The sequence below is a fragment of the Mus pahari genome, chromosome 2 (genome assembly GCF_900095145.1).
Source record: "Mus pahari chromosome 2, PAHARI_EIJ_v1.1, whole genome shotgun sequence".
Lineage (NCBI taxonomy): Eukaryota > Metazoa > Chordata > Mammalia > Rodentia > Muridae > Mus > Mus pahari.
In genome coordinates this window covers 115,913,412-115,939,387 of record NC_034591.1, presented here as the reverse complement: position 1 = coordinate 115,939,387, position 25,976 = coordinate 115,913,412, and the positions used below count along the sequence as shown (strand labels likewise).

The 25,976-nt window shown below is 43.5% G+C and overlaps 1 protein-coding gene across 12 annotated transcripts in view; it reads left to right on the top strand.

Annotated features, from left to right (window-relative positions):
- The window catches only part of Foxp1 (forkhead box P1), a 591,308-nt gene that overhangs the window by 340,836 nt on the left and 224,496 nt on the right, over window positions 1-25,976 (top strand). For 10 of the 12 annotated variants that reach the window (XM_029535519.1, XM_029535518.1, XM_029535517.1 and 7 more), the window contains one exon: window positions 17,034-17,224. In XM_029535519.1, coding sequence (XP_029391379.1) covers window positions 17,045-17,224 — 180 coding nt within the window. In that variant the 5' untranslated portion in view covers window positions 17,034-17,044. Of the gene's footprint in view, window positions 1-7,221; window positions 7,296-7,528; window positions 7,554-17,033; window positions 17,225-25,976 lie in introns of those variants that run through there. The other 2 variants (XM_029535515.1, XM_029535516.1) reach the window with 2 other exon arrangements.

Here is a 25,976-nt window from a genome sequence, read left to right as displayed (position 1 = left end):
CTGTTTATGCTTCTAGAACTGTCTACCAGAGCTGTTCTGGTATGAGTGCACGTATACTCTCCCGTCTATGATTTCACCTTGTGATACAATCACACTTGTATGGGGAAAAAAATCAAAACCTTTCACTGGGATAACAAAATGGTTCCTTGATTAACAGTGGCTATTGCTCTTCTAGAAGACCTGAGTTCAACTCCCAGAGCCCCTTCCTAGAGGCTCGCAACTGCCTCTAACTCCAACTCAGGAGGATCAGAGGCCTCCACAGGCAGTGCACTGATGTGCCCAAACACACACAGAGACACAGAATTACAAATATGTTCAAATTTTCACTGTGTAGAGAGGTCATACCATGTGTAAATGTCTTCTCTAACATTTGTGGGTCTGTGGAAAGCCTCTGAGTGGGACACTGGAGTGCTGTTCAGTAGCCCTTGGACACATGTAGATTGCCATTTAGTGTGACAGACCGTCATCACCTCTTGGTCAGGTAGAAATTGTCCATGGTTGGAGTTGGGTCATGGGCATTATTCAGTTCCTGTCCAGTGTTCCTGTGTGTGGACACCTGGTAGGTGCCCTTGTGATTAATCATTGATATCTATACTCTAAGTGCAGGGAGCTAATCCTACCTGCAGTTAGTGGACTTCAACCAACTCTGGACACAAAAAAGAAATGCTACTGAAGAGACAAAGACTTAATGTTATGAGGCTTCAAATAATAACCCCTAACCTTCAAATACGGTTGGTTTACCCTGCTCCACAATTAGCCCTTTAACTGCACCATGGTAAGTTAGTCCTAACTCTAGCCTGTTGTTAGAATAAAGAAATGCAGAACACATCGATGCTGCCTTCCTTTTTCAGCCAGGAGACGGCATGAAAAACTTGATTTTAAGAGAGGTTGATGAGAGCCCAGTCCTTGGTTCAGGTTCATTTTATGATGAGATGGGGTGTTCTGTGCCTGAGTATTTCCCAGTGGCCTCCCAGAGGGCTGGGTTTTATGGGCTAGTAATCATCGATGTGATTTATTGAGCGCCTACTGCATGCAAGGCACTTTACATATATTACCTTTGTGCTTTCAGAGACCTGCATTTTTCACAGTAGCACTTATCTCCATTTGAGTCTCCACTTCTGTGTGTGGCTAATTGATTAATGCCGGTCTTCTCTATTAGGTCCTCACCTCCATGTCGATGGGATCCTATTGATTTTTGTTCCCCACTGTTGCCCCAACACTTACGCCAGCCTTGACATGACTGGGCACAAAATAACTATTTTGTAGAAGACATACCAAGGATACATAGGAGTATGAATCCAGAACTAAGGAACAGGGAAAATAGGTTGGCTGGTTGGTTGGCTGGTTGGCTGGTTGGTTGGGAGAGCTGAGAATATAACCTAAGTGTGTGTGTGTGTGTGTGTGTGTGTGTGTGTGTGTGTGTGTTTGAGAGATGTCTCATAGGTTCTCGCTCTGTAAGGCTGAGATGGTCCTAGAACATGCTTCATCCTTGTTGCTGGTTACTGAGCTTTGTGCTGTCAGCCTCACAAGTTTCAAGTAACAGAGGAAAAGCTGCTAACTTCCTGTCTGTTGGAGGCAAGAGAATCTCCGTCTGAAAGCCCCTGCAGGAGACATGTCCCTTGCATCTGCACTGGCTGGCAAAGGGTGAACACCTTGGCCCTTTTTAGGCAGACCCTCCAGGGGCTACAATCTTTGGATCTTTGATGGCTCTTCCTGTGATGTTGATACTCTTTGTGGTATTGATACTTATTGTCCATGTTACAGGAGAGGAAAGTTCTGGTTATATCTCTGTTTCGGGAGGCAGATTAACAGTATTTTTTTCTGATATCCTATACCCCCCCCCCCGCTCCCTGTCATATTTATCCTGTAAGTGCCAAGATGCAGCTTGGAAAATCTCCTTGGCTGTTGAACAACTCACAGAATGCTGCTGAGAATCAGCTCATCAGACATCAGCTGTTCCTATGCTCAGCTGTGAGGCCGTCCAGTGTTCTAGCAGCCAGAGTATGAAGAGAAACTGCCACCCTCATCCTCAATGCCAGCCCTCCCTATCTAACATGGACATTAAGCTCTTCCTCACAGACTGGCATGAGGGAAAGCAGTGTGATGAAGGGATTTACAGTCCTTGCCATAGCCTCCCTGGTCAAGCACTGTTCCATAGCTCCTGGGTATGGAGACAGGTTCAGTCTTGGGCCTCTTTGTTAGGCCAATAGAGAACTCCATGTCTATTGCTTACCTAAGAGACCCCTACTACTGAGTTGGCAGTGCCTCATACAGAAGGAGAGGTCTGATTCCTTGATCCATCCCTATATCTTCCTAGTCTTTTTGCCTGCCTGGGAGATAATGCTGTCATTTTTATGTGTATTTAAGATTTGAATATATACTTGTGGATGTGGCATTGTGGTTGTACAGTGGTAAGAAAACATGAAAGGATGCATTAGAAAAGACGTGTGTGCATGAAAACCTCTCAGTCACTTCCCTTTCCAGGGCTCAGCTGTGCCCAACCTGATCACGAAGGTGCTTTAATGACATGAGGACTTCTGAGCTAAGAGCATCCTTATATTATTGAGATCACACAAAGTGAATTGGCAGGTAGCTGTTGTTCATCCCGACACCACTTACTGAAGAGCCTTCCCTAGTTCGTTCTCCTCCCTGGGACAGACAAGACACCAAGAGTAGGTGACAGCCGAGAAGCCCACGGCAGATGGAGTTTTCTTAAAGCGCACCACGTGTTTTCACATCTGTCTCTTCCCTGCATGGTTCCTCCCTTTAAGTCTTAGTTGTCATTTGTTTGGCGCTGTTTTAGGGGTGAGGGTGGAGGGCTTGGTGTCTCTAAACTTCTTACTTACGCTCTCAGCCTTCCAAAATGTAATGATTAAAAAGTCCAGATATGGGAAGCCAAAATATGAAAAAGGGCTTATATTCTGCTTTTTCATATATATATATATATATATATATATATATATATATATATATATATATAATATGTATAATAAAAATCATCCTCATTTTGTAATGTGTTCGCATCATGGTCATTGTTCTCATAAAACCTACTGTATTTTAAGAAATGATACAATCTATGAAGCATTTCCCATTATGTAGACACCATGTCTTTAAATTATAGCAATTTCTTAAGATTTTAAGGCAAAATGAGCTCTTAGAAGTGTGATTAATGGCAGGGAATGAGGCTAATGCTGGGTCAACAGTGGCACTCCATTACAAAGAAGGTTGGGCTAATAAAAGCATCCATCTTTTGGACCAATAAAGCATTTGAATGATATGCTTGTGGTCCTTACTATATCGAACTCACATGGTATTGAATAAACTCTGAACTCGATTGTGGAAAGGCCACAAGCCTGAAGTGGCTGGTGCCCTGGCTCTTTGCTGGAGTCAGAAGAGGTGAAGCTGTGAAGGAGGCCCAGCGCAGGAGCTGTTGATGGGATGTTTAACAGGCCTCACACACAATGCAGTCCGGGAGCCCCATCTGGCTCGAGGCAATCAAAGAAAATCTTATTTCTCAGTTGATTATTTCCCTAGTAGTGTAAGTGTACTCTGTAGGTCCTTAATGCTTCAAGTGAAATTTCTAGAAAGATCCAGAGTCATGAATTCATCCTAGATTCTCATAAGTCCTCTGTGTCTCCTTTGGTTCCAGTGTGTGCCCCAATACATAAGCTTGTATTGTTCTCTCTGGATTTGGAGAGAAATTTTAGGTGGTTCCTGAGTGATTCATAAGTGCTCAATATTGTGGTTCCATACCAAAAACAATCTAATTTTCTAGTGTGTGTGTGTGTGTGTGTGTGTGTGTGTACACACAAACAAACATTTTGTGTGAGTTAGTGTGAGTATATGTTGGCATTTGCAACCTATGATGAACATGATGAAGGTCACAGTACCATTTACAGTGGTCAGTTCTCTTCTACTGTGTGGGTCCTAGGGATGAATCTTAAGTCCCCAGGTTTGGTGGCCACCGCCTTACTCCCCAAGCCGTCTTGCTTGCCCATTTTCAGATATCTTTAAATCCTTCTGACAAAGCCAAAGAGAGCGTCTGGCAGTTGTATCTTTAATGTGTCTTTACCAACTGTCAGCTCCTTGTTGAACAAAGGAAAGCTGTGGTTCCCACTCAGAGAACAGGGACTCTCCATTGACTAGTGTCCCCTTACTTGGTTTTGGTACTTGTGTGCCAAACTCTTTGACTGGTATGGAGGGTTCCATGTTGCCTTTCCCTTTGAAGAAGTGACACAAAATTTCCCCTGAAGAGACATTTGTTTATCAAATGTGAGCCATTTTTTAAAAATAGCAGAGAGTAGGTGTGGATGGAAATGACAGAGGAGGAGGAGGAGAGGGGGAGATTTTAGGCTTGGGGAACTGGCCCTAGTGTCCATCCAGATGACACTTGAGAGTCTCAGATCGTCTCAGCTTTCTCATCCCAGAGAGAATTTGTGAGAACCAATCAGACTTTCCAGCATCAAGTCCTCTTAGTGCCTCTTGAAACTGTTTGTGAAGAACTGAGTGAAGATCTGTTACTAAGACTTCTTCATCAGTACCTTGTTTGTTTTTGATATTAACCTTTATAATCTTGGGGTCCATAAAAAACTAAGTAACCTGAGCCTTTGAAAGTACACGTTTCAGGGATTCTGGACAGGTGTGACGACATATAGGATGATTCTGGATGCTTGGTTTTTGTCTTCCCTCTTCAACTCCTCCAGTAGTGACTACATACATGGGTTCACCTTCGCCTTACAAAGAAAAGCCAGGGTTCAATCACTGGCCTTTTATCCAAGGAGCTTGGTGACAATTCCTTTGGCTACCATTTGGAATTTCACTCTGTGCTCATCCCGCTTTATTGATATCGGACGAGTTCATCCTAGCTTCCGGCAGGAGAGAGAGGGGGAAGAGAAAGAGGGAGAGAAGGGAAGAGAGAGAGAGAGAAGAGGGGGGAATGGGCGAGTGGGTTTGGGGGGAATGGGGGTCAGATAGTGAGCAGCCACTGTTGCCTGAGGCAGAAGGAAGGAAGGCCAGTGCGACTTTGGTCTTTCTTACTGGGACATCAGGTCAAGCACTTCATTGTGCACCGCTTCCTTGTCATGCTGACCACATCCATGGTGGAGAGGGCCTGGAATGTGGGAACGTTCTGTCCCCAGCACTGGAGGAAGAGCCTCTGCCATGTGCTTGCATCATCCCTTAGTTGAGCAAGCTGGGCTTGCCTTCTCTAGGGCAGTAGAGCAGCTCCTGTCCTACAGGTCAGGCTTCTCCAGGCATAGCAGAGGTGTCTCAGGGTGCTAACCGGTTCTAGGTTCACAAACTTTGGTTCTAGGGGGCTCTGAGTGCTGAGCGGGAAATTCTTCCCCAAGCAGGGAGCGCTGAGGCCTCCTTGGCTGTGTTGATCTGGGCAAAGAAGGCTGTGAGCAGAGAACACTGGAAACAAACCACAGCACAAAACAAAACAAAAACACCAGAGAAAACACGGGAGATGCTTTGTAACTTTAAGTTTGCAGAACAGAGATTAGATAAATGAAGCAAGAGCCAGCGAAGGCTGAGATTTCACAGTGACCTGAAGGTTGGTGGTGTGGGTGTGGGGGAGCCAACAAAGTTTTTCATTACCCTGTTTGAGACAGAAACAAAAAGGCAAATAATGTCATAATGAATAATGTCATTGTCAGAGTCCTGGGGTGTGTCTCTTTAAAAAAAATATTTTTTTTACTTTGAAATTTTGCTTTGGATAACCAGCAGACAGTGTTTTGCCATATTTTATACTAGCAGAATGCAGAATTTTAAAAATTAATTAACTGATTGTAAGTGTAAGATGTTAGATGCATTACCAAACTGTTTTCCAGTATGTTTTGCTTATTAGATGTTAAGTAACAGAGGGATCTTTTTCACACGCACCAAAATTAAGTAGTTTAATGATATTATGCTATCTGTAAAATAAGTTTAAACTAATGCTTTCACTGTAGATTGAATCCCTAAATATAGCATTTCCGATAAGGTGTGATAATGTCTTTCTAACTTGAAGTCAGCTAGCTATGTATGGCAGTTTACCTGGGAAGTGAATCTTTGAAGATTAAATATTTCTTCTTAATGGACATGGAGAATTAAATCACTCTGGCTTTTGCAAAGGTACAATTTTTTCCCCCCTAATGCTAATCTCACAAGGAACTCCTGGGCAGAATAAGGTACCATCAACTGACTCTTTCTGTCATTGTTGTTTCTTAAGGACACTATCTTCATGTGGAATAGTTTTAATTTCGCAGAGTCCTTGGGGGTTCTGCCCATGTAGCCGTTAGCCCAGTGGGCTTACATAAGCTTTGCGTTTGGAAGGAGAAAGCATCAGGGTTTCCCTTCTGGAAGAAATACCCACAACCAGGATCTTTGTTGGACCCATGTATTTCATTGATAAAAGAAGATGAGTCCAGGAGATGAGTGCAGAGTTACTGAAGCAAACATCATAGACCTTTTCAAAGCCAAGCCTAGATACAGCCCTGAGCATCTTACCCCGAAGAAGCCCATATTGTATTTTTTATCGGCAAGCCATGAAATCAGAGGGATTTGCCTAATTTTGGCCTGCCTCATATGGGGTGACCTGTTGTATTTCTTTGGAGGGGGGGTGCATGTCCTTGAGTATTTTCTTTTCTCAAAGCTCTAGGTAATGTCTCCAGGAAGGAGTTAAGCAGATTCTACTTGCTTCACCCTGGTCCCATGATGAGTAATGACGGTTGGTAACAGCAAATCATTGTTTATCCACAAACATGGCATTGTGCAAACAAGCAGCCGAGTCTCCAACCAGTCGGATTTCCTGGTGGTCAGCAGCTGATCCATGTAACTTACAACCTTCCTGGCTCTCTAAATGTCAGAAGAATGAGGGCTTGTGTATCTTGCCTCCTTCCCAGCTGTTTACCCTCCAGTGCATTTGCCTCCGTACCTCGACCTTGATTCTAGTGAGGCTGCCCCTTTCTCCTCCCCGGTTCTGTTTGCTTTACCCTGCCCTGGTGTCACCTATGAAATCTGTTGATTATTCCACCTGGTTAATGTTAAATTGCTCTGGTAAGATGATGTGTTTGTTCATAAACACAAATGCTGGGCCCCCTGTTTACTGTACCCATGGCAGCAATCGTTATTAAACAAATATTGCTTTGTTTGCGGGTGGAAGCAGCAGTTTATCCTGTAAGGTCTGTTTAAAAAGAAGAAGGAAAAAAAAATACATCACACACAAATACACACATACAAGACTTAAATGCTAGAATTTCGATAAAGAAAGAAAAGCGGAGCCTGTCCCTGGAATGCGGTTGAAAGCGCCCTAGGTTTGCTTTGCTTATCTCTTGCTTGGATGAAGGGGCCGGAGAGATTAGCGACTTGTTTGGCTTTTCTAAGAGATTTCCTTAGTGTAATGATATCTATGCAGTTGTTTGCTTTCTTCAGAGAGGGGCGAGATCTCCTGAAGGGCCACCAGCTCAGTCATAGAGCATCAGATGGCTGTGCAATTCTTTGTGGAACAAATAAGGACCTAGAAAGTGTAGGGAGGAAAGGCCTGAACTATGAACGAAGGGAGAAGCTGAAAGGTACAGCCCTTGGGCTTCACTTCATTTGTCTCTGTCTCCTGTGCTGTGCTGTGGGGTGGGTGTGATCTGGGCTGTTAAGTGTGTTTTCTGTGAAGTCTGAGAAGTGGGGGTTAACCTTGACATAACCTAAAAGGGTCTGCTGTGGCAGAACTATGAAGGAACTGCACTTTGAATGTGTGTTTTACATATTTTTAAATGATCGATGTTTCACTCTAGCGTGTCTTTCTTATCTGTTTCGTTTTAAGCTGGGTTTATGCCGTATGTCATTTCTAGTTCAGTAAAGCAAGCCTTGGTGTCTCTTAATTTGGCTTTGGTTGTGTATAACTCTTGTCCCTTTGACAACAGGAACTTCTTCGGATAAGAAGACTCCTCTGTTTTGGTGTTTTGTAGACAGCTCTCGCCATCTTTGCTGTTGGGTTTAAAATATGTGCATATATATATATATATATATATATATATATATATATATATATATTATTTGTTATTGTTTCCGAATTTCCTAAATTGAACTTTATAGCACTTGGCTGAGTTAGGAAACACAGGCTAGAGCGAGTGTGGAGGGAGAGGTGCCTCTGACCTTCAGTGGCAAAATGGTGTCTTTTATCTCAGAGAAACTAATCTATTTCAGAGCAACTTCCGGGAGCAAGATATATCTGTGTGTCTATTAGAGTTTTTGAAGGATAAAATTAAATAATTGTTCCTTTCACACAGCAGAGAGACGCACAAGCCACGGGGTCTTGATGACCTCCATTCACAGTGTTGCCTTGTTGCTGTGAGCATATTGTTCACTGTAGTCACCTGAGTGGTTAGGGGCTATAGGCGAGAAGGCAGGCACATGAAGTGTGTCGCTGAACCTGCCACTCAGTGGACGTTGTAAACCTGGCCATGTGTACATTAAATTATGTGAAATATGGAAATGGGGGAAATACCCTTCTCTGGTGGTCGCTTTATTCTGCTGGGCCTTTTATGAGAGAGCTGAGCTATTTGCAGGTCCTAATGATTAAAGTTCACTGGCAGGCTCTGTTAGTGCTCAAACTTCAAACTTATTTTCTTGGGTGAAAATGTGTTTTAACTGTGCTCTCCTGAGCGAGCACCTGGCCCCTTCATGCCTGACCTTCAGCAGCTTCCTTGAGGCAAAGCAAACAGCCTACCCTGTGCTGGCAAAGCTCCCCTTACTTCTCATTTAATGACGTGAGCAAGGGCGGATCAATGTGCCAGGGAGTGGGCCCATTCTCTCCACTCATTTCTAGTGTTTTGTTCCAACTGGGGCCTTTCTTGCCAACATTCTGCTTACCATGGCTGTGATAATGATATCTTACTCATTTCCTGCCCACTAGCAGACAGAGGGCACAACTGGAGTCCAGCATCTCCGACTCTAAGCTAGAAGTAGGCACTTTCAAAGGCCCACGTTGGGGGCGGGCTGGAGATGGGAGGTTGTTGCCTGAACTCGCTGGTGGCTTACCAAGACTACATTGTCCTGAAACCTTGAGTATGGTGGCTCTCGCCTGCACTGCTGATGGGGTATGGGAGTCAGAAATCCTTTCTCCTTAGACATGGGAAGTCTCCTGTTGGAGAAGAGAAATCTTGGCTTTTGTCAGGACATTATTTTATTGTCAACCTATTCTGCCAACTGGATTTTACGTCATGGGTTACAGAGGAAGTTAAACATCCTGTTCTCTACCATTCCAGTCCATCTGAACCGTCCTTATGCGTAGTAAATGCTCACAGCCATGGGATAGACTTAAACCCCCTTCCCCAGATGGTTATCTTGAATTTCCAGTGAATGAGACAGTCCTAACTGACTATTTGGGGTGTGGTGACAAACACCTCTCATTCCAGCATTTGTGAGAATGAGACAGGAAAATGGTGAGTTCAAGGCTAGCTGGACTACTTAATAAGACCTTGACTCAGGAATCTAAAGGTTGAGGATATGTATTAAAGACAATACCTTTTAGCATGTACCAAGCCATACATTTGATTCCTAGTCACAACCAAAAAGGAAGGGAAGAAAATAAGACAGTGACTTAATGATAAACTGATTTTTCAAAAGCTAGTTCACTCTTCTGAAGAGTTACAGAAAATATGGCATTTTAAAAAGTAGGTGTGTATAGTTGGTGGCTAGAGTTGATGTCACTTCTATCTGATCAAGACATTAGACTTGGGTTTTACCTATATATTACATATAATGTAGAAATTATCTATCAAATTTGTATTATGTCTAAGAAGTACTTGAGAACAAAGAAAATGATAAAAGTTGTTTGTTTTTTTTAATAAATGGAGGAGGGAAGGGGAAAGGGGATGTGTGTGTGTGTTGTGTGTGTGTGTTTGTGGGTGTGCTTCTATGTGTACCAGTGTGAGAGGCCAGAAGACAACTTAGATGGACAACACTGTCCATCTCATTTTAAGACAGAGGCTCCCAGTTCCTAGAGGTCTCACCTCATTGGCTGGCTAAGCCCCAGGGATCTGCCTACCTCCATCTCCCCAGCACTGAGATTACAAGTGTGTGCTTCATTGTGGGTTCTGGGGAGGAGGTTAGATCCTGCTTACAAGGCACTCAGTTTATTAACTGAGCCATCTTTCTACTCCAGTGTAGAAACATCTTAGTTGGAGCCATCTCTCCCTCCACTTAATCAATAAATATAAATTGATTCAGCTGATAACCACAAGCTGGTCTCTGTGAAACCATAGGAAGGTAGGGAAATCACCAAAATCACAGAGCATTCTGGGAACTACAGCTTATATTCTTAGTCTCAAGATCTTGAGTGTCCCACACTTGGCCCAGAGTCTCATCCATTGCGTGCCTATACCTGCTCCCATTGTGGACCCAACTCGCCTTGCCCTTTGAGAGCTGGTGCCTCACTTGGACAATACCCATGTCTGTTCAGGGGCACCTATGATGACCCCAGCTTTGCCTGGTCCACCTTCAACAAGAGGTCATGTTTTGTTTTTGTTTTGGGCATGCATTTGACAGTTGCCTTCCACCTGAGCTTTTACCAAAATCCCAGATTTTCAACAAGATAGATGGAGACCTCTACAGTGCATGATAAAGTTGATAATACATAAATCATTTTTAACAACAGGTAATATGCATAATTTACGGTGTTACCGTGCTATCTTTTGATATTTATGATGGATAATGCTCAGTTTTTGCCCTCATATTACTGCTTTAAATTATACCACAAGAAAATTAATGAGAAAGTAGATTTATGGGTTTCATTTGTTTGTCAATTCGGAAATTAATTGGGTGTTAATTTTAGCCGTCCCTCATCAGACCCGGAGTTTAGGACGTGTGCATTACTCTGCATTCATTGTAGCCTACCTCCCATTTACTGTGGGTCACTAGCTTTGCATACATTAAAATAGCCCCGCGGCTCATTCCCTTGATTACTTTTTGAACTGCCATGCATTAGAAAATGTACGCCTTTCTGTTACAATTATGAAAATTTGGTATTGGAAGGTAGTATCTTCAGCACCCTGACTTCCCTGCCTGGACTTGTGCTTGGGTGGTCTGTCTCGCCATGGTGTAGGACCAGTGGGGGCTGTGGACAAAGATTGTTATCTGAAGGGCTCACTGATGGCTTGTCAGAGTCATCTCAGAAGGGCAATGATCAGCTGTTGTCATTGACTCTTCCTTGTGTTTGGCTTGTTCTCCTCAACCACTTCTTACTGTATTTTACTTTTTCTTCTTCCCGAGAGACTCCGTATTGTGTGAGCAGTTGCTGCTATGGCTCTCCTGCCTTGTTTCTTAACCCCTGAGTATGACCCCCTACTGCTGCCCACTTCCTGTCCTCACTGCTGCCTGCTCCAGTGTCACCAAGTCCGGTGCCATGTCTCCACAAGGCCTCCACCGAGGGGCCCCGACTTTCCTCTGGGCTGTTCTATTGCCTCTCTTTTGCAAGGGAGCAACTCATGAGTGGTTACAGGGTGGGGCTTATTTGATGTCCTAAGCCACCCCACCATGTAACTGCACCTTGCTCCTTGAAACTCCTTTGTTTGTCTTCTGTTACCATGTAGACTTTGTGTGCATTGTACAGGAACCAGTTCATTTGCTCAGTGAGACCCTGAAAGAAGCACACACTTTAAAAAAATAAATAAATAAATCTTACTTTAGGTAGTATGTTGATATTTTTTTCCTCTGAACGATAGATTCAAGATTAGGAAGAATTTTGTAATTAAAAAGTTCAGAACCAAAGCTAATGCATCATCCTCTTGCTTTGCTAATGTCTAAAGTGTTAAGTAAGAGATGGGAAAGCAAGAGATACACGTTTACTGTTTCTGGAATCCTAACACTCTTGGTCCCTCCCTCCTTCCCTCCCTCCTCCGTCCCACCCTGCTCTTTTGTTTTTTCTTCAACATTGTAGTCTACATCCCTTCATTCTCTGTATAGGATGTGAGTGAGGAAGGGGGTGGTCCTAGGGATGGTGACACGACAGGACACACATAGTTCCTCTGCTCACTGTCCTAGAAGTTGCGTTGCCCTTAACCTCACTTCTTCCACAGCAGTAGAGACATAGTCTACAAAATCTCTGTTTGGTTTAATTTACACATCCCTTTGTGAACGGACCAAGTTCTTTAAGGGCATTTATTCTGCTTCATATAAATAATTGATCAGCCAAGTTAATTTACTTCTGCCTGACTTGGTCAACCTTAATTAACTGCCCTGGAATCAAGACCGAACTTTTTGTTAGCTTAAAATCTTTCACAAGCATGATAACAAGGGCTTTATTTTCTTTTCTGAATTTTCAGCAACAACACTGTAACCAAGGAAATAATCATAATAATAAAGCTGTGTTTTAATTTACTATAAATATGTTGGCCTGGACATTATGAATTTTCCAGAAGGTTTCCACAGAGGAGTGCTGTTGGCAGCAACAATTAATAAGCATGTGAGACCCAGCTCTCCTTATTTTTTAAAGTCCCCTAAAAACAAACAAACAAACAATAACAACAACAACAACAACAACAAAGTGAGCCTTTAAATTAGTATCTCTGTCCTATTTCCAAGCAGGGTGGGCAGAGTATGGGCTGGGCTTCCTCATATCTGACGGCCATGGCCTAGAGTGTCAGGCCTGTAGGACTGCAGTGTATGGGTAATCAGATGCTTGAGCAGGTCATGGTCCTATGCAGAAGGCATCAGGGGAATCTGGGGAAAGGCTTGGGTGAGAGGTGGCTGAAGCCTCCAGAGACAAACTCCTCAAACCCAAGCACCACAGACTCTTTAACAGAGCATGTTGTGCTTTCGGTTCACAGTGGTGGAAGGTGATTCTTTTGGTGCAAGGGACAGTCCCAGAGAGGAGGAGCAGGGGTTGAGCAAACGAAGGTCTTGGGACAAACCCCTCTAAGAAAAGAGAAGGTGTTGCTCCATCCCAACCCCAGCTTGCTTCCCACTGCCACGGTGGGAAGTCAATAGCAAAAGACAGGGTTGCTTCCTGAAACATTGCGGGCCTTTGCCTCTGTGTATTTTAGGACCTTCTCTTTTCCCACCTGCCTCCTTCTTGCCTTTGCTGAAATTCAGTTTCTCCTGGTCAGTGTACTCATGCATCACTCAGCCAGAGCCTCTCTGAAGAAGAAAGTCTCGGTCAGGTCTCGGTCAGGTCCAGAATGGAAAGGTTCTATGGCTTCGTCTGTCTCCTAATCTGAGCAGTAGTTTTCTTGCCTCTCAAACGGGAATAACATTTATCTCCCTTCTGGACACTTGGGAGTTTGAGATTTAAATGTATCAGAGGGTTTTATATGGAGATATAAAAGCTTATTAAATGGCCTGGGATGTTTGATAGAAGCACTCATGGCCCAGACAGTGTCAGAGATACTTAGACACCTAATCTTTCATTTTCTACATGGACATTTCACGAAGCCTCCAATTGATGTTGTACCTTTTAGAAAATTAAAAGTCCTCCAGCCCATGTACTCTAGTTAGCACTTGGCTGAGGAGATCCTTAGACCAAAATAATTCTTTATACAGTTTTAGTCCCAAACCCTGTACTCTCACAAACCTAATTCATGAGCCAAGTTCCTTGGCTGCAGGCCTGCCTAACTTGTCCTGGGGAACTTAGCAGCCTGTTTTGGAGCTGCACAGAGCGAAGGAACTGCTTCTCTTCCAACTGCATCAGAGGTGGTTCTTAGTCCGCCTACCATGATGCTGTCAACCGAGGAAACCGAAGCAGAGGCAGGCTTTTAGACACCTGTCCTCTGGTCCCAGATCTCTGAGAGCATGCGGTTTGAAGGCAGCACATGCACAACTCTGTTCCCTAGAGACAGAATATATGACTGTGTGCTCCTGTCTGAGGGCAGGTGAGGCGCGTTCAGAAAGGCCGTTTGCAGAGAGATGGCTCAGCAGTTAGGGGCACTGGCTACTCTTCCAGAGGCCCAGGATTCAGTTCCCAGTATGCATACAGTGACCAACCATCCAACCTTCAGGTCTAGGAGGTTCTACAGCTCTCTTCTGACCTCCTTGGGCACCAGGCACATACATGGTACACACACACAAACACACAGAAACACACACACATACACACAGATGTAAGCAAAACATTCTTTAAATCTTTAAAGCATGAAAACATATCTTTTTTAAAAATCTTAAGAAAAAGAAGGATTTTTTCTGTCCTGTGAGTCAACTCTGTTATAAGCAGACTTGCCAGAAGGTGGGAACCACCTGTTTTATTTAGATATCTTTCTTTTGTAACCAATAATAAAATGGATTTCATTGCTGACTACCCTGAGATACCTGCCTATTCCCTTGTCACTGTGCAGTATTGAGGATCAACTTAGGACTTACTGTCTGCAAGGAGCCTGCTACAACACTGAGCTCTATCCAGCCAGAAACCTATTCTCTTATGCACCCAAATATACAAATGAGCAAGTGTATGGTATAGAACGTAAAGCATTAAGAAAAACTCCTAGGCTTGAGCATATTTGAGATAGAGGGATATTTTCATGTTACTCGTCTCTTGTTGTGTATTTTGTATCATTTTGGGGCTGTTGTTTTGTTTTCTTGGGGTTTGTTTTGTTTTGTTCTGTTTTGATAGATTCTTTCCATGGTGGGAGGTAAGCAGCTGCAGGCAGTTTCTAAAGGACAGTAATTACTAGAAGATCTGGTCCAAAAACAGGAGGAGACCCTCTGTTGCTTCTCATATTGTTTCATACCTGTTACCACCAAAGGCTATTCTTGATAAATTCCAGAACTGACTAAGAAATCTGTCCCTGGTTTCTTATAGTCTGCCGTGTAGCTGCACTTAACTGTGGACCGGAGGCAGATGAAATGGGAGTCTTTGAGTGGACATTCTTCTCTTTGGTTTTTGGGCAAGTTGCAGAGAACAGATTTCTGTTAGTCTTCAATAGAAGCCCCGCCTCCTCCTCCTCCTAGGGTGTCCCAAGTGCTTCAGTTTCCATGTGGTAGTGTATCTAGTGCAGTGGGAAAGAAATAGGTGGTCCTAAGTAAGGGTGATTTGAATGAAATGGTTTTTGTTTTGTCTGGCATCGGGAATTCACATTGAAGTCTTCATTATTTAAGCATTTCTCAGCTTTGATGTTTGAACTGACTACTTCCTTTGGTGACCAGTATTTTTCCTTTCCACATCCTAGTCTGTGAACTTGGCTTGTCACCCTGTACCTCAGCCTTCAGAAAACATGCAGAGGGTGAGAGAGATGGAAGCAGAACACCTCCCGTCCTATGCTGGCCATAGCTAGCCATGGCCAGCAGTGACTATGAAATCAACTCACGAGGCCTTCCCCACCGCACCCTCTTCTCTTTAAAGTTTACCTGCGTTGGAGGTTGGGCATGCGTGGAGGAACATGCATACCATTGTGACTCTTTGGAGATCAGAAGACAACCCTCAGATGCTAACCCTAGCCATTTTACCTTGTTTAGGACAGGGTTCCTATGCTGCTGCAGAAGCCAGACTACCTGGCATATATGCCCCTGAAGATTTCCCGGCCTCCAAATCCCATTTACTGACAGATGCTTATACTACTGAACCCAGCTCTTCCTTGGCTCCGAGAACCTGAACTCAGGAACCAGGCTTATGTAGCCAGTGCTCTTACCCATTGAGCCTTCTCCCCATCCCAAGCTTGAGTTTTCTTGTCTATGAAGTAGAACTGGTGATTACTGTTGGCAGCCACGGAACATGCAGGAATCACCTACGCCATGGAGAGTCCAGCTCAGTGCGGCTGATCAGAAGATGTGTTTTGTCCTGGTTGGGAACCTAAACTGCCTCCCCAAGCTAATGGTTCTTGTGCTCAAGAGAATAACAAGAATTAAGTAGTATAGTTAGTGTTAGATATTGCCTTCGCCTGTAAGACCAGCACCTGGGAGGCTGAGGCAGAAGGATTTCAAGTTCAAGGATATCCTGGGCTTTATCATAGAGCCCTATCTCCAAAAGGCTGAGATGAGACATTGCAAAACAAAACAAAACTCTGAAACATAAAAGGAGATAACAGACTTTTCTCTGTTTTCCACTATATATATATTTTTTCCCTAGTAGACATTTTAGTACTTTCATTTTTTAAAATTAATTTACTTTCTGGCAATACTAAGGAGTGGACCCAGTATCCCATATATGTTAGGCAAATGTTCTATCACTGAGCTGTATCCCAAGCCTCACGTTTAACGCTTTAAAATTCTGACCTTTTCTGTGGTCTGCCCAGCCAGCACTTCTCTCCAAAATTAAGAGTCTGAAGGATCACCCTGAAACATCAGCCCGTACTCCTACCCTGGGGACCGTCATCTACCAGACAAGGGGAAAAATTAGCACAGAATGTGTTTTCTCACCAACAATGGTTATGGGCTGAATTCATTCAGTGTCTGAAAAAATGGGAAGTTCTTTTTGCCCCTGTCTTTTTAGCAGTGGCCTGTCTTAATAGGACCAATTTCTAACTGCCCAGATGGTATCAAGGGTTTAAAATCCTTAAAATGTGTTTGGCTGTAGCATTTCAGCACCAATTCCCTTACCAGGCCTTGTAGTGATGGGTCATGTCACTTGAGAGACTGAGGTTGGAGGATATTTCTTCTCAGAGGATGTCGTTTGCCCCAGAGCTTCTGGACCTGATAATATTTAAATTTATACTTGTATGATGACCTCAAGTGTTTTCTTTTCAGCAAAATGTCTGAATCCCATCAGAAATGGGCTCCTAACTTCTTGGATCACCTGAACCTTTCTATTTTTCCTAAGAGAGAAGAAATTATATATTTGAAATCATACTTGAATTGAATGACAGCCCCCTAGTCCTAAAGTAGGGGACCAGTCTACTCATGTGGGAAAAGAGGGTAAAGGAGAATGAGAACTGCTTACACGTTTGGCAGCTTCTTTCCTTCCGAACAGCAAGTGTTTTAACAGCTCTCTCTCTCTCTCTCTCTCTCTCTCTCTCTCTCTCTCTCTCTCTCTCTCTCTCTCTCCCTCCCTCCCTCCCTCCCTCCCTCCCTCCCTCCACCCCCTCTCTCTCCTTCACTCCCCCCACCCCAACTTCTGGAAATCCTCCTCTCAGGTTTTTGAGTCATGATGCAAGAATCTGGGTCTGAGACCAAAAGTAACGGATCAGCCATCCAGAACGGGTCCAGCGGTGGCAACCACTTACTAGAGTGCGGGGCACTTCGTGACACTCGGTCCAACGGAGAGGCACCAGCGGTGGACCTGGGGGCAGCCGACCTTGCCCACGTCCAGCAGCAGCAACAGCAGGTACTTGCCTGGGAGCTGGGGTGCTGAGTAGAAACTGAGCCACTGTCTGTGCTGTAGGCGCATCCATATGCCTGGAAGCAGCATATTCTTAGGCGTCTAGCCTTCCTCCTGGGAGAGATGAATTTTGAAACCCTCAGGAGATGAAGTGTCCTTCTGAACAGTGACTTAGACTTGGAGTTGAATGAACCTTGAGCCACACTCTTCCAGACCCCAATGTGTCACCTAAATTTTTACTCTTCAATTAAAATGACTCTCTGGGGAGGGATGAAAAGTTTGATGCTTTAGTTAAGAAGTAAAACAGTAATTAAACAGAAGCTTAAGCCTTATGAAGAAAGAAAATCAGGGCTAAGGGATGAAGAAAATGGGGTCCACAATGGGTGGGGCGGAGGAAGTAGTCAAATAGAGACATAAATGGTTAAATAGCAGGACCATGTCTATAAAACAGACCTCAATTTGGGACATGACTTCCTCTTACTTCTAGGAACTACAGTGTATGCATTTGCATATGTTTCCTGGAGTCTGACATCACGTGTTGTCAGCTAAAATCGCAGTGTTACTTTTAACTGATCTCCTATCTGAACCTCTTCCACGTGTCCTTGGCCTGGGACATTCTTTTTCCCTCTTTGCCCTCCCAGGGTGGAACCCAGTCCTTGGCAGTGACTGTTGAAACTTTTCCCAGTGGTACAGGTGACCTAAGACAGGGCATTGTGTTGGTAAAAAATCAAATGTAAATAGCATTTCCTTGAAGACTGGATTTGCTTTCCCACCCAGTGGGATCAGGAAATATTTCGAGTTTTTGCTCCTGATACCATGGCAGGTTTTGTCCTTGATTCATTTACCTTATGTGTGGTTGTGGCACCATTTATAATCAGGTATTTGAAAGGGAAAAAAAAAGGAATGAAATATCTTCATGAAATTTGGTAACTTTCCCATAGAGAAATTGTTGGGAAATACCATACAAGAAAAGGAAAAACCTTCAAACTACTTTCTTAAAATCTGAATCAAATTCTTAGGGGTGAGGCTTTTGGTAAGGACTGTCTGATTGTCTCTCTGAGGCAGCTTCTCATGTAGCTAGGCTACTGGCTTTGAAATTACTATGTCCCCAAAGCCAGTCACAAATTCTGGATCCTCTTGTCTCCACCTCCCAAATAGTTGAATTCCAGACAATCATTAAAACGCATCAGTATCTCAAATACAGTATTAAAGTATCACCACAGACTGTGAACCCATTAGCTATCGGTTGGTGCAGCATTAGACCATAGACCAGTTGGGGGAAAGGTCCAGGAAAGGAAAAGAAAGGGAGGTTGGCAGATGAACCAAGTTGGTTCATGGGGATTTTGTGGTGTGACTTGATCTCTTTTCTTGTCACTCCAGCCATTTCTGCCTCCACCCAGTCAGCCTGAATTTATGTCACTTGTGCTATATTCATTTTGTATATTAATTTAGTGCTCAATGGCTGAGTTCTAAACCATTCACCTTAGCAAACCTAGCATTAAATGGCAGGAGTGTATTTGTGCTAATGTTCATCGATGTGATAGACTCGCATATTTATGGTTACACGAGTAGTTAGTAGTTTTAGAATACCGTCTGCTATGCCCTTAGAAGATGGAGGTCAAGATCAACCATTTCTTTATGACGTAGTTGAGGTGAGGCCCATGCAGTGTGCACCCAAATCATTTGCATCTAGAGAATGTCAGTTAAGTAAGTGGGAGATTAACTTTTTTTGAATTTTACCTGATAGATGGACAAGTAATTATTCAGAATATTGAGATATTTAACCTAGGAGCCAGCAGGTAAAATTGCTGGCCACCACGCTAAAGTTTGAACAAATAACAAGAAAGCATTTAACCAACCACGAAAGTTTACATATTCAATACTCCTACTGGTCACACAAAATCCCACCCAAAAACGATAGCATCAGTAACATGTGAGTGAAACAGAGAAAGTTCTGGAAGCACATTTCAGTTGCATCTTTCCGCCCAAATAATGAGTCACCATCGAGTTACCTGGGCCTGAGACCTAGGGAACATCTCGTTAAATAAATGGTCTTCCATGCATGTTCAAGTACTTGATTTTTGATTCCACTTTGAAGCTTGAAAATAAGTATTTCGCGGCAATTTTCTGTCTATTTGTCACTGATATGTTTGAGGGAGAAAGGCATCTGGCGGGTCTAGGATTGTGACTAAAGCCCCACTTAGTATGGTTGGCGAGCCCTCTTAGGCCTTAGAAAACGTCACCAGCTGCTTTGACTCGCTGTGTAAGAGAAGCCTCAGCACAGGTTGGTTGGGGGAAATGGGATTGTGTGGAAAGGTGACAGAAGAAAAAGTGCAGGCTCACTAATATTCCAGGGGCCCCAAGTTCCCCAGCTTTTCTGAGGCCCGGAAAACAGCAGCAATTAAACACGTGGAGAAACTGTGAGTTTTGCTCGTAGACCTGCGTGGTTTCCGTCATTTTCCTCCCGCAGCCAGAGAGTGCCGAGCAAGTCGCAGCCATGCTGAATTCATTACTGCGGTAGTCACACAAAACCACGGATAAAATTTCAATATCTGCAGGCCACAGTTGAGTAAACAGTTGCACTGAAATTTAATTCCTGTTGACTTTTCCCCCATTCCTCGCCAGGGGCACATTCTGATTCCGTAGTACAAAGACAACAGGGGTTACAGCTTTGATTAATGTAGGACAGTGGAAGAGAGAACTGTAAAATATGTCAGAAGTCTGTGGAACACAAAGATCTGGCTTCAAGCTGCCTGGTGTAAAATCGAGTTAATTACGCTGTGAGTTACAAGGAATGGTTCTGAGTAGTCTGCTAGCACCAAAGCCTTTTGGTGTTAGGTGATGGTGGGGGTGGGTGCCGTGCCCAGTGAGCTCTGTATTGGGCTTCTTCTTGCCAACCATGACTACAAATTATAGCAAGTGCCCTTTTTGGAAGCTGCAGCTCTCACAAAGAGCCACTACCATAGTGATTCTGTTGGTTGCCCAAGTTGGAGTCCCACACAGAATTTGTTTTAAAGAATTATCTAGTTAACAGCCTGGCGAGATGAGAAGTATTTGCTTTTCCTGCCACTCTCAAGAAAAAGCCGAGAGCAGTATCTGGCAGCCTTGGGTGACTAGCCCACAAGGGTAGCAACTGTTGGGAGATGAATCGCCTCTGAAGATGGGAGTCCTGCAGCCCTGCTGTTCACTGTGGCTACACGGGGCAGTGTTCTACCCTTGCCCTCTAGGCAAATCAGCTAGGCAGGCGGGGCTAGAAGATGCATCATCATCCAGAAAGCTACCAGCCAAAGAGAAATGTAGCCATTAGCTGGAGGAGCCCACCCCATACAAGTGCCCTGTCTTCCCTCCTCAAAACAAAGCATATTGTCTCAATGTTTCAACTCTATTTATATCCAGGCCCTGGAACTATTACAATGGTTTTTTAATAATGTAATTTGATAGCATTTCTGAACATTCTCTCGGAGCCCTTTAGTTGTCCTTTTACCCTATACCATAACTGCTTTTCACTTCCTATTACGCCTGCCCCCGCTTCTGTCTCTGAGCTCTATGTTGGGGAATGCCTACTCCATTATGAAACTTAGCAACAGATACTACTATTGATTGTTAAGGTTTGTTCCCTCCCTCCTTAAGGGAAGGATTTTAAAATGTCCAGAGCAATTTCCTAAACTCTGTGGATTAATGCATTTGAAAAGTCTTGAATTCTTGAAAGCAGGATTTTATTTCCATATTGCTGCAAATGAGAGCTTTTTCAGATAAGCATATTACATAGAACATAATGTTTAGAAGTTTCTCCATATACAGCATATGCTGGCAGGTCAATTAACAGAATGCATACCAGAAAATGTTTATTCAATAAAAATGAATAGCTGTTAAATAAACCAGCTATTTCTTAACAACATCCCCCTTTTAAATGATGGGTGCTTTCTCTTGGGGGGGGGTGTAAAGTTTTTGGTACCACTTGCCATTTTATTGTGTGCAAATCAGCAGAAGGAGAGTTTTGGTGGCTGTGATTTTGGGGTGGTTGTGGTTTTGAGTTGTGGTTGTCATTTAATATGAGGAGAATGACATCCAGAGAACGGGTGAGAAAGTCATTTAAAGAAGATATTCCACACTTACAACTTAAGTGCTTGTTACTTAACGCGGAATAAGCAAGCGAAGGTCTTCTTTTTGTAGCTTCTCTGACATTTGGTTTAAAATGTTGGAGTTTTTGGTCAAAGAAAGACTATGATTCAAGTCAATAATGTAAACAAAGAGAAAAACTGTTCAATGACTGGTAAGGATGTAAGATGGGGTGTGGGGGGAGTGTAGGAAAGGCTTGCAGAAGGACCATGTGAGGGCTGGGTATTAGAGGGTGCCACTGTGGTCGTGGGAAGAAGAGGGTGGTATGGTACAGATAGTTACACAGGAGCCTGAGCTCTCAAAGCAAATGGATCGATGTACATTCAACAGGGGTTTAGAAAATGGATAATCAGAGGAAGCTGGCAGAATCATAGATACTTACATAGTGGTATTAACGGTCAGCTCCTTGTAGGCATGGTTCTGTTAACAGATTCAACTGTGGAGCTAAGGGTTGGGAGGAAAACTACATTTTGAGCTGAACATCTTTATTTTCTTATCCTTAGTCTCTAAGCACAGGTCTAGCACCTACTCCTATGCTGATGGCCTTGTGTTGGGTTGTCATGAGTAATGTAGAGATAACTTTAAAGTCCGTGAGAAGGGGATGAGGGTAGGTTCCATGCAAATCCATCACTGTGTCATACCGGAGGTTTGGGCATCCATGGAACTGGTTAACCATATTCATTACTTTTCTCACTGCCACGGCAGAACACCTAGAATAGCTGTCTAAAGAGGGAAGGATTTATTCTGGTGCACATGGTCATGGTGGGAAAGTTACCATGAAGGAGTGAAGACACAGGTGGTCCTATGGCACCTGCAGTCAGGAAGCAGAGAGACATGAATGCTGATGTTCAGCCTCTTTTTCCTGTCTAAGACTGTAGCCCATGTTTCTAGTTGATTCTATATTCTATCAAGTTAACAATTAATATAAACTGTTATGGTGTCCATATGGGCTCCAAGAGTCTCACGTAGACACCAGAGGCTGGCTAGAAAAGGACAAATGTGTCCATGCCATAAGGTAATGTAAAGTTAGCGGATCTTGGTTTGAAGCATAAAAACAAGTACTTACTTGAAAGGTTACCTCTTCACTTTCAAAATGGTGGCGTGTAGCTCTTCAGTGGTCTTTGTTACTCCATTTAGTGAGCCAGAGAGAAGCTGACTGCTTCCTGCGCAAAGCACATGCCTTGGTTTCTCATTCATACCACCTTTTTTTAAGGGAACTGTGTGGAAATTACGGGACTTATCATTGTTAGTTCTTGCTTTGCCCAGAGTGACCTAGCGCAGTGGACCCAGGAGTCTGGGCATGAGACTGAGGTGTCAGTCTAGGTAAATTCTGCTACTTTTCTACTGAAGCGGCCTGTCCCATGGTTGCTGCCTGGGACGGCTCTTTTGATGCTGTTGAGAGGTAAGGAATGATGAAATCCTCAGCATCCTGGAAAGGAACCTTCTAAAAAGGTGGTGTAGAAAAAAGTATTATTAATATAGAGTGCTCTACTGGGACACAGTACAAGTTGGAAGCTAACATGTTCTTTAGCAGCTAGGTAAAAAAACTAAATTCTAATTTAAAGGAATTGCTCTGTTGAAATACAATCAGAGACATTGCTCAGGTCAAGTTTAAAAAAAAAATGTTGCTGCAGGAAAGTGTATGGTAGGAATCAGCAATGCCCATGTTAGTGAAACCATGCAAACAAATTGAAAGACAGCAGAAATGGGAATTTAGATAATTCTGGTAAGTAAAGAAAAGGCAGCCACAACAAAAAACAGCACCCACTCCATTTTTCTTAATTCCTCTGGTGTCTATTTCTGGAAAAAAAAGCATATTTTACCCTGAATACTAAATTTAGCTTTCTAGTCTCTGTTGGTTTAGCCCTGCCTCCATCAAAATATTGATTTCAAAGATTTATGTAACTTGCAGGCCTCATATGAAACTCTTTCAAGTTGTGATTGCTGAACAGTTGTGTGTCGTTAATCTCTCCATTGGAAATTAAAACGGCGTGGGAGACCAACAGGGGAGAGGGGCCTCCTATATGTTAAGAGATCATGGGAACGGAGCTTCAGATGACATCATCTTATCGTGAGTGACATGTCTGCTCTCAGCGTCAAGAGAAGGCTTTGCTGCTCTGAGACGGTCACTTTAAGCTCTATTATGTTAACTAATAAAAAATAAAATCAGAAGAATCTCTTTGTGAGTGCCGAGGAGATAGGATTTCAGCGATAACCTGTTGACAGTTTATCATCAGGGGTTGCTAAGTGTTTGCCCTGCAGCTCTGTGGGTCCTATGTCCATCCTCTGGGGCCTGCAGACCCACACCACTGTGTTGTCACTGCCTGCTTATGGACGGCAGAGCCAAGGAGGCTGGATTGGAACGTTTGGATGACGTAAGCATATAGCCAGCCTGATGGAGTCTAGTGTACTTTCAGGTGGTGTGTGGATTACTGATATAAAGGGTCTCCAGGTGATTGACTGCTTTTATGACAAGAAAGAATGACTGTATAAATGGGAGTGGTCCTCAGAGTCAGGAGGAGAAAGTTTATGGAGAGATCTGAACTCCCTGTTCCAGTTTCTTTCATCACAGTAACTTTGATCTCAAATCTTTTGTAATTTCGAAGTGTCACAACATTCCAGAGACCCTTGTTAAATTCTGTGTTTTATTCACTTCACAGAAGCAGACCCTGTGTTGTTGTTTTTCACCCCCCTGTGAGTGTGCTGTCCTGTGTTATGAGAACACGTGTCACTGTGATCAGACTCCTGAGAGAAACCATAGTGAGATGAGATGGATGAAAAGTTTATTTTATCTCACAGTTTCAAAGATTTCCATCCAGAATCATTGGCTCCATTGTGTCTGTGACATGGTGGTACAGATGTCATGGTGATGGGTACATCTGGCAGAGCCACTCACCTCATGCTGGTCAGGAAATAGAGGTGCTTAGAACAAGACTCAGTGTGAAGACATGACCCCAGAGACCTATGTCAGCTACCTAAGCCCTATTCATAAAGTTTCCAGAACTTTCCATAATAGTGTCACTAAATAAGGACCACACTTTCAGTACAGGATCCTTTGTGGGGGAAGGAACACTTCTTTCTAAACCTTAATAAGGTAGGGCATCAGGAAAGTCCAAAATCCACATATTTCTAAAATCCAAAACTAAGGCCTGATTCGATTCTAAAGAAAAGTTTCAGTTTGGGGACCATTTGGGTTTATTGTTGTTTGTGTTTGTTTGTTTTAATTAAATAGGAATGTTTAGCCAATAAGTCTAGGTGGATATTTCAAAGTAAAACTTTCCAAAAATCTGGACCATTTCTGAGCTCAAACATTTCAGATGAGAATCATTCTCCCTGTATTGATCATCTCTCCACTGTGTTCTACTGAACTTAATTTGTTCATTTGTGTACATGATTTCTAGTCAGCTTTTCATTGCTCACTCCTGTGGAGGAGGTGATATAGGGAGCAGACTTATGTGTGTGGCCTGGCAAAGCAAGCTTACAGCCTGAGAGTGTTGGGCAGGAGTCAGGAGAGAAGCTGGGACCACAGGAGAAGCTGCAGGGAAGGTATGTGACAGTATACCTGTAGGAAGCCTCAGTCCCTACTCCTGTGGAAGCTCTGAGAATGGGCCCAGCTAGCAGGGAAGGAGTCCCTGTGAGGTTGGCAGCCATTAGGCCAGCATTTAATAATGGGCCACCGACATTGGACCTATTTGACTAGGGATCTATCATGCCTCCCCTCCCCTTTTTCTCTGCAACCCCTTGCACGGATTCTTCAATATCTTGTAAGTCCTACCAGGAAAGGACACTCCTTCTCTTTCTCTGATACTTTCCAGCATACAGCCCAGCGATGGCATACTGGAGTGCTGAGACAGCCCTTTATGGAGACTCCCTTCTCAGGTGGTCCGCAGTGGTGTTAAGATGACGAGAGTAACCTTACCTTTTCAGCTGGGGAGAATGCATGTACCTGTCATTTGGGTCAGGAGTTGAGAGTTATTCTCAGCTACATAGCTAGTGAATTTCAGTTCTAGGCCAGCCTGAGCTACATGAGACTTTGTCCGAGAGAGAAAGAAGGAAAGAAAGGAAGAAAGAGGAAGGAAGGGACAGAGGGAGGGAGGAAGGAAGGAAGGGAAAAGGAAGGAAAGAAGAGGAAAGTAAGAAGGCCCTCTTATGGCTAAAAGTCACTATCGCTGTATATGTTTATTCTGATTAATATTATCAAGTACTTTGCCTTTAGCCTTGGCCTGTTTCTAGAATCTCTTGCAAGAGTCACATGGGGAATACTGATAAAACGCCTGTGTTCCTATTGATCACAGAGCGGGGCTTATCTATCTTAGAGAACAAAACTAACTAAGCTGAATCTGTGATAGAGTCTTTATTCCATATTGACAAAAGCTTCTTAGAATGAATTTGTTTTTAAACTAGCAAGGGGTTGGGGGAGGAGTGCATAGTGTGTGTCTTTTGCTGGAAAAATACAGTATGTAATTATTAAACAGCTGGCGCTATTGGTAAACTCATTCGAGAGGTGGAGATCAAACTGCCCAGGGATGGAAGTCTTCTCACTGCATTTAAGTTTAAAAAGTAAGGGGCTGTGGATGCATGCTGGCTTCTCTCTAATCCTCCTCCTCCTCCTCCTCCTCCTCCTCCTCCTCCTCCTCCT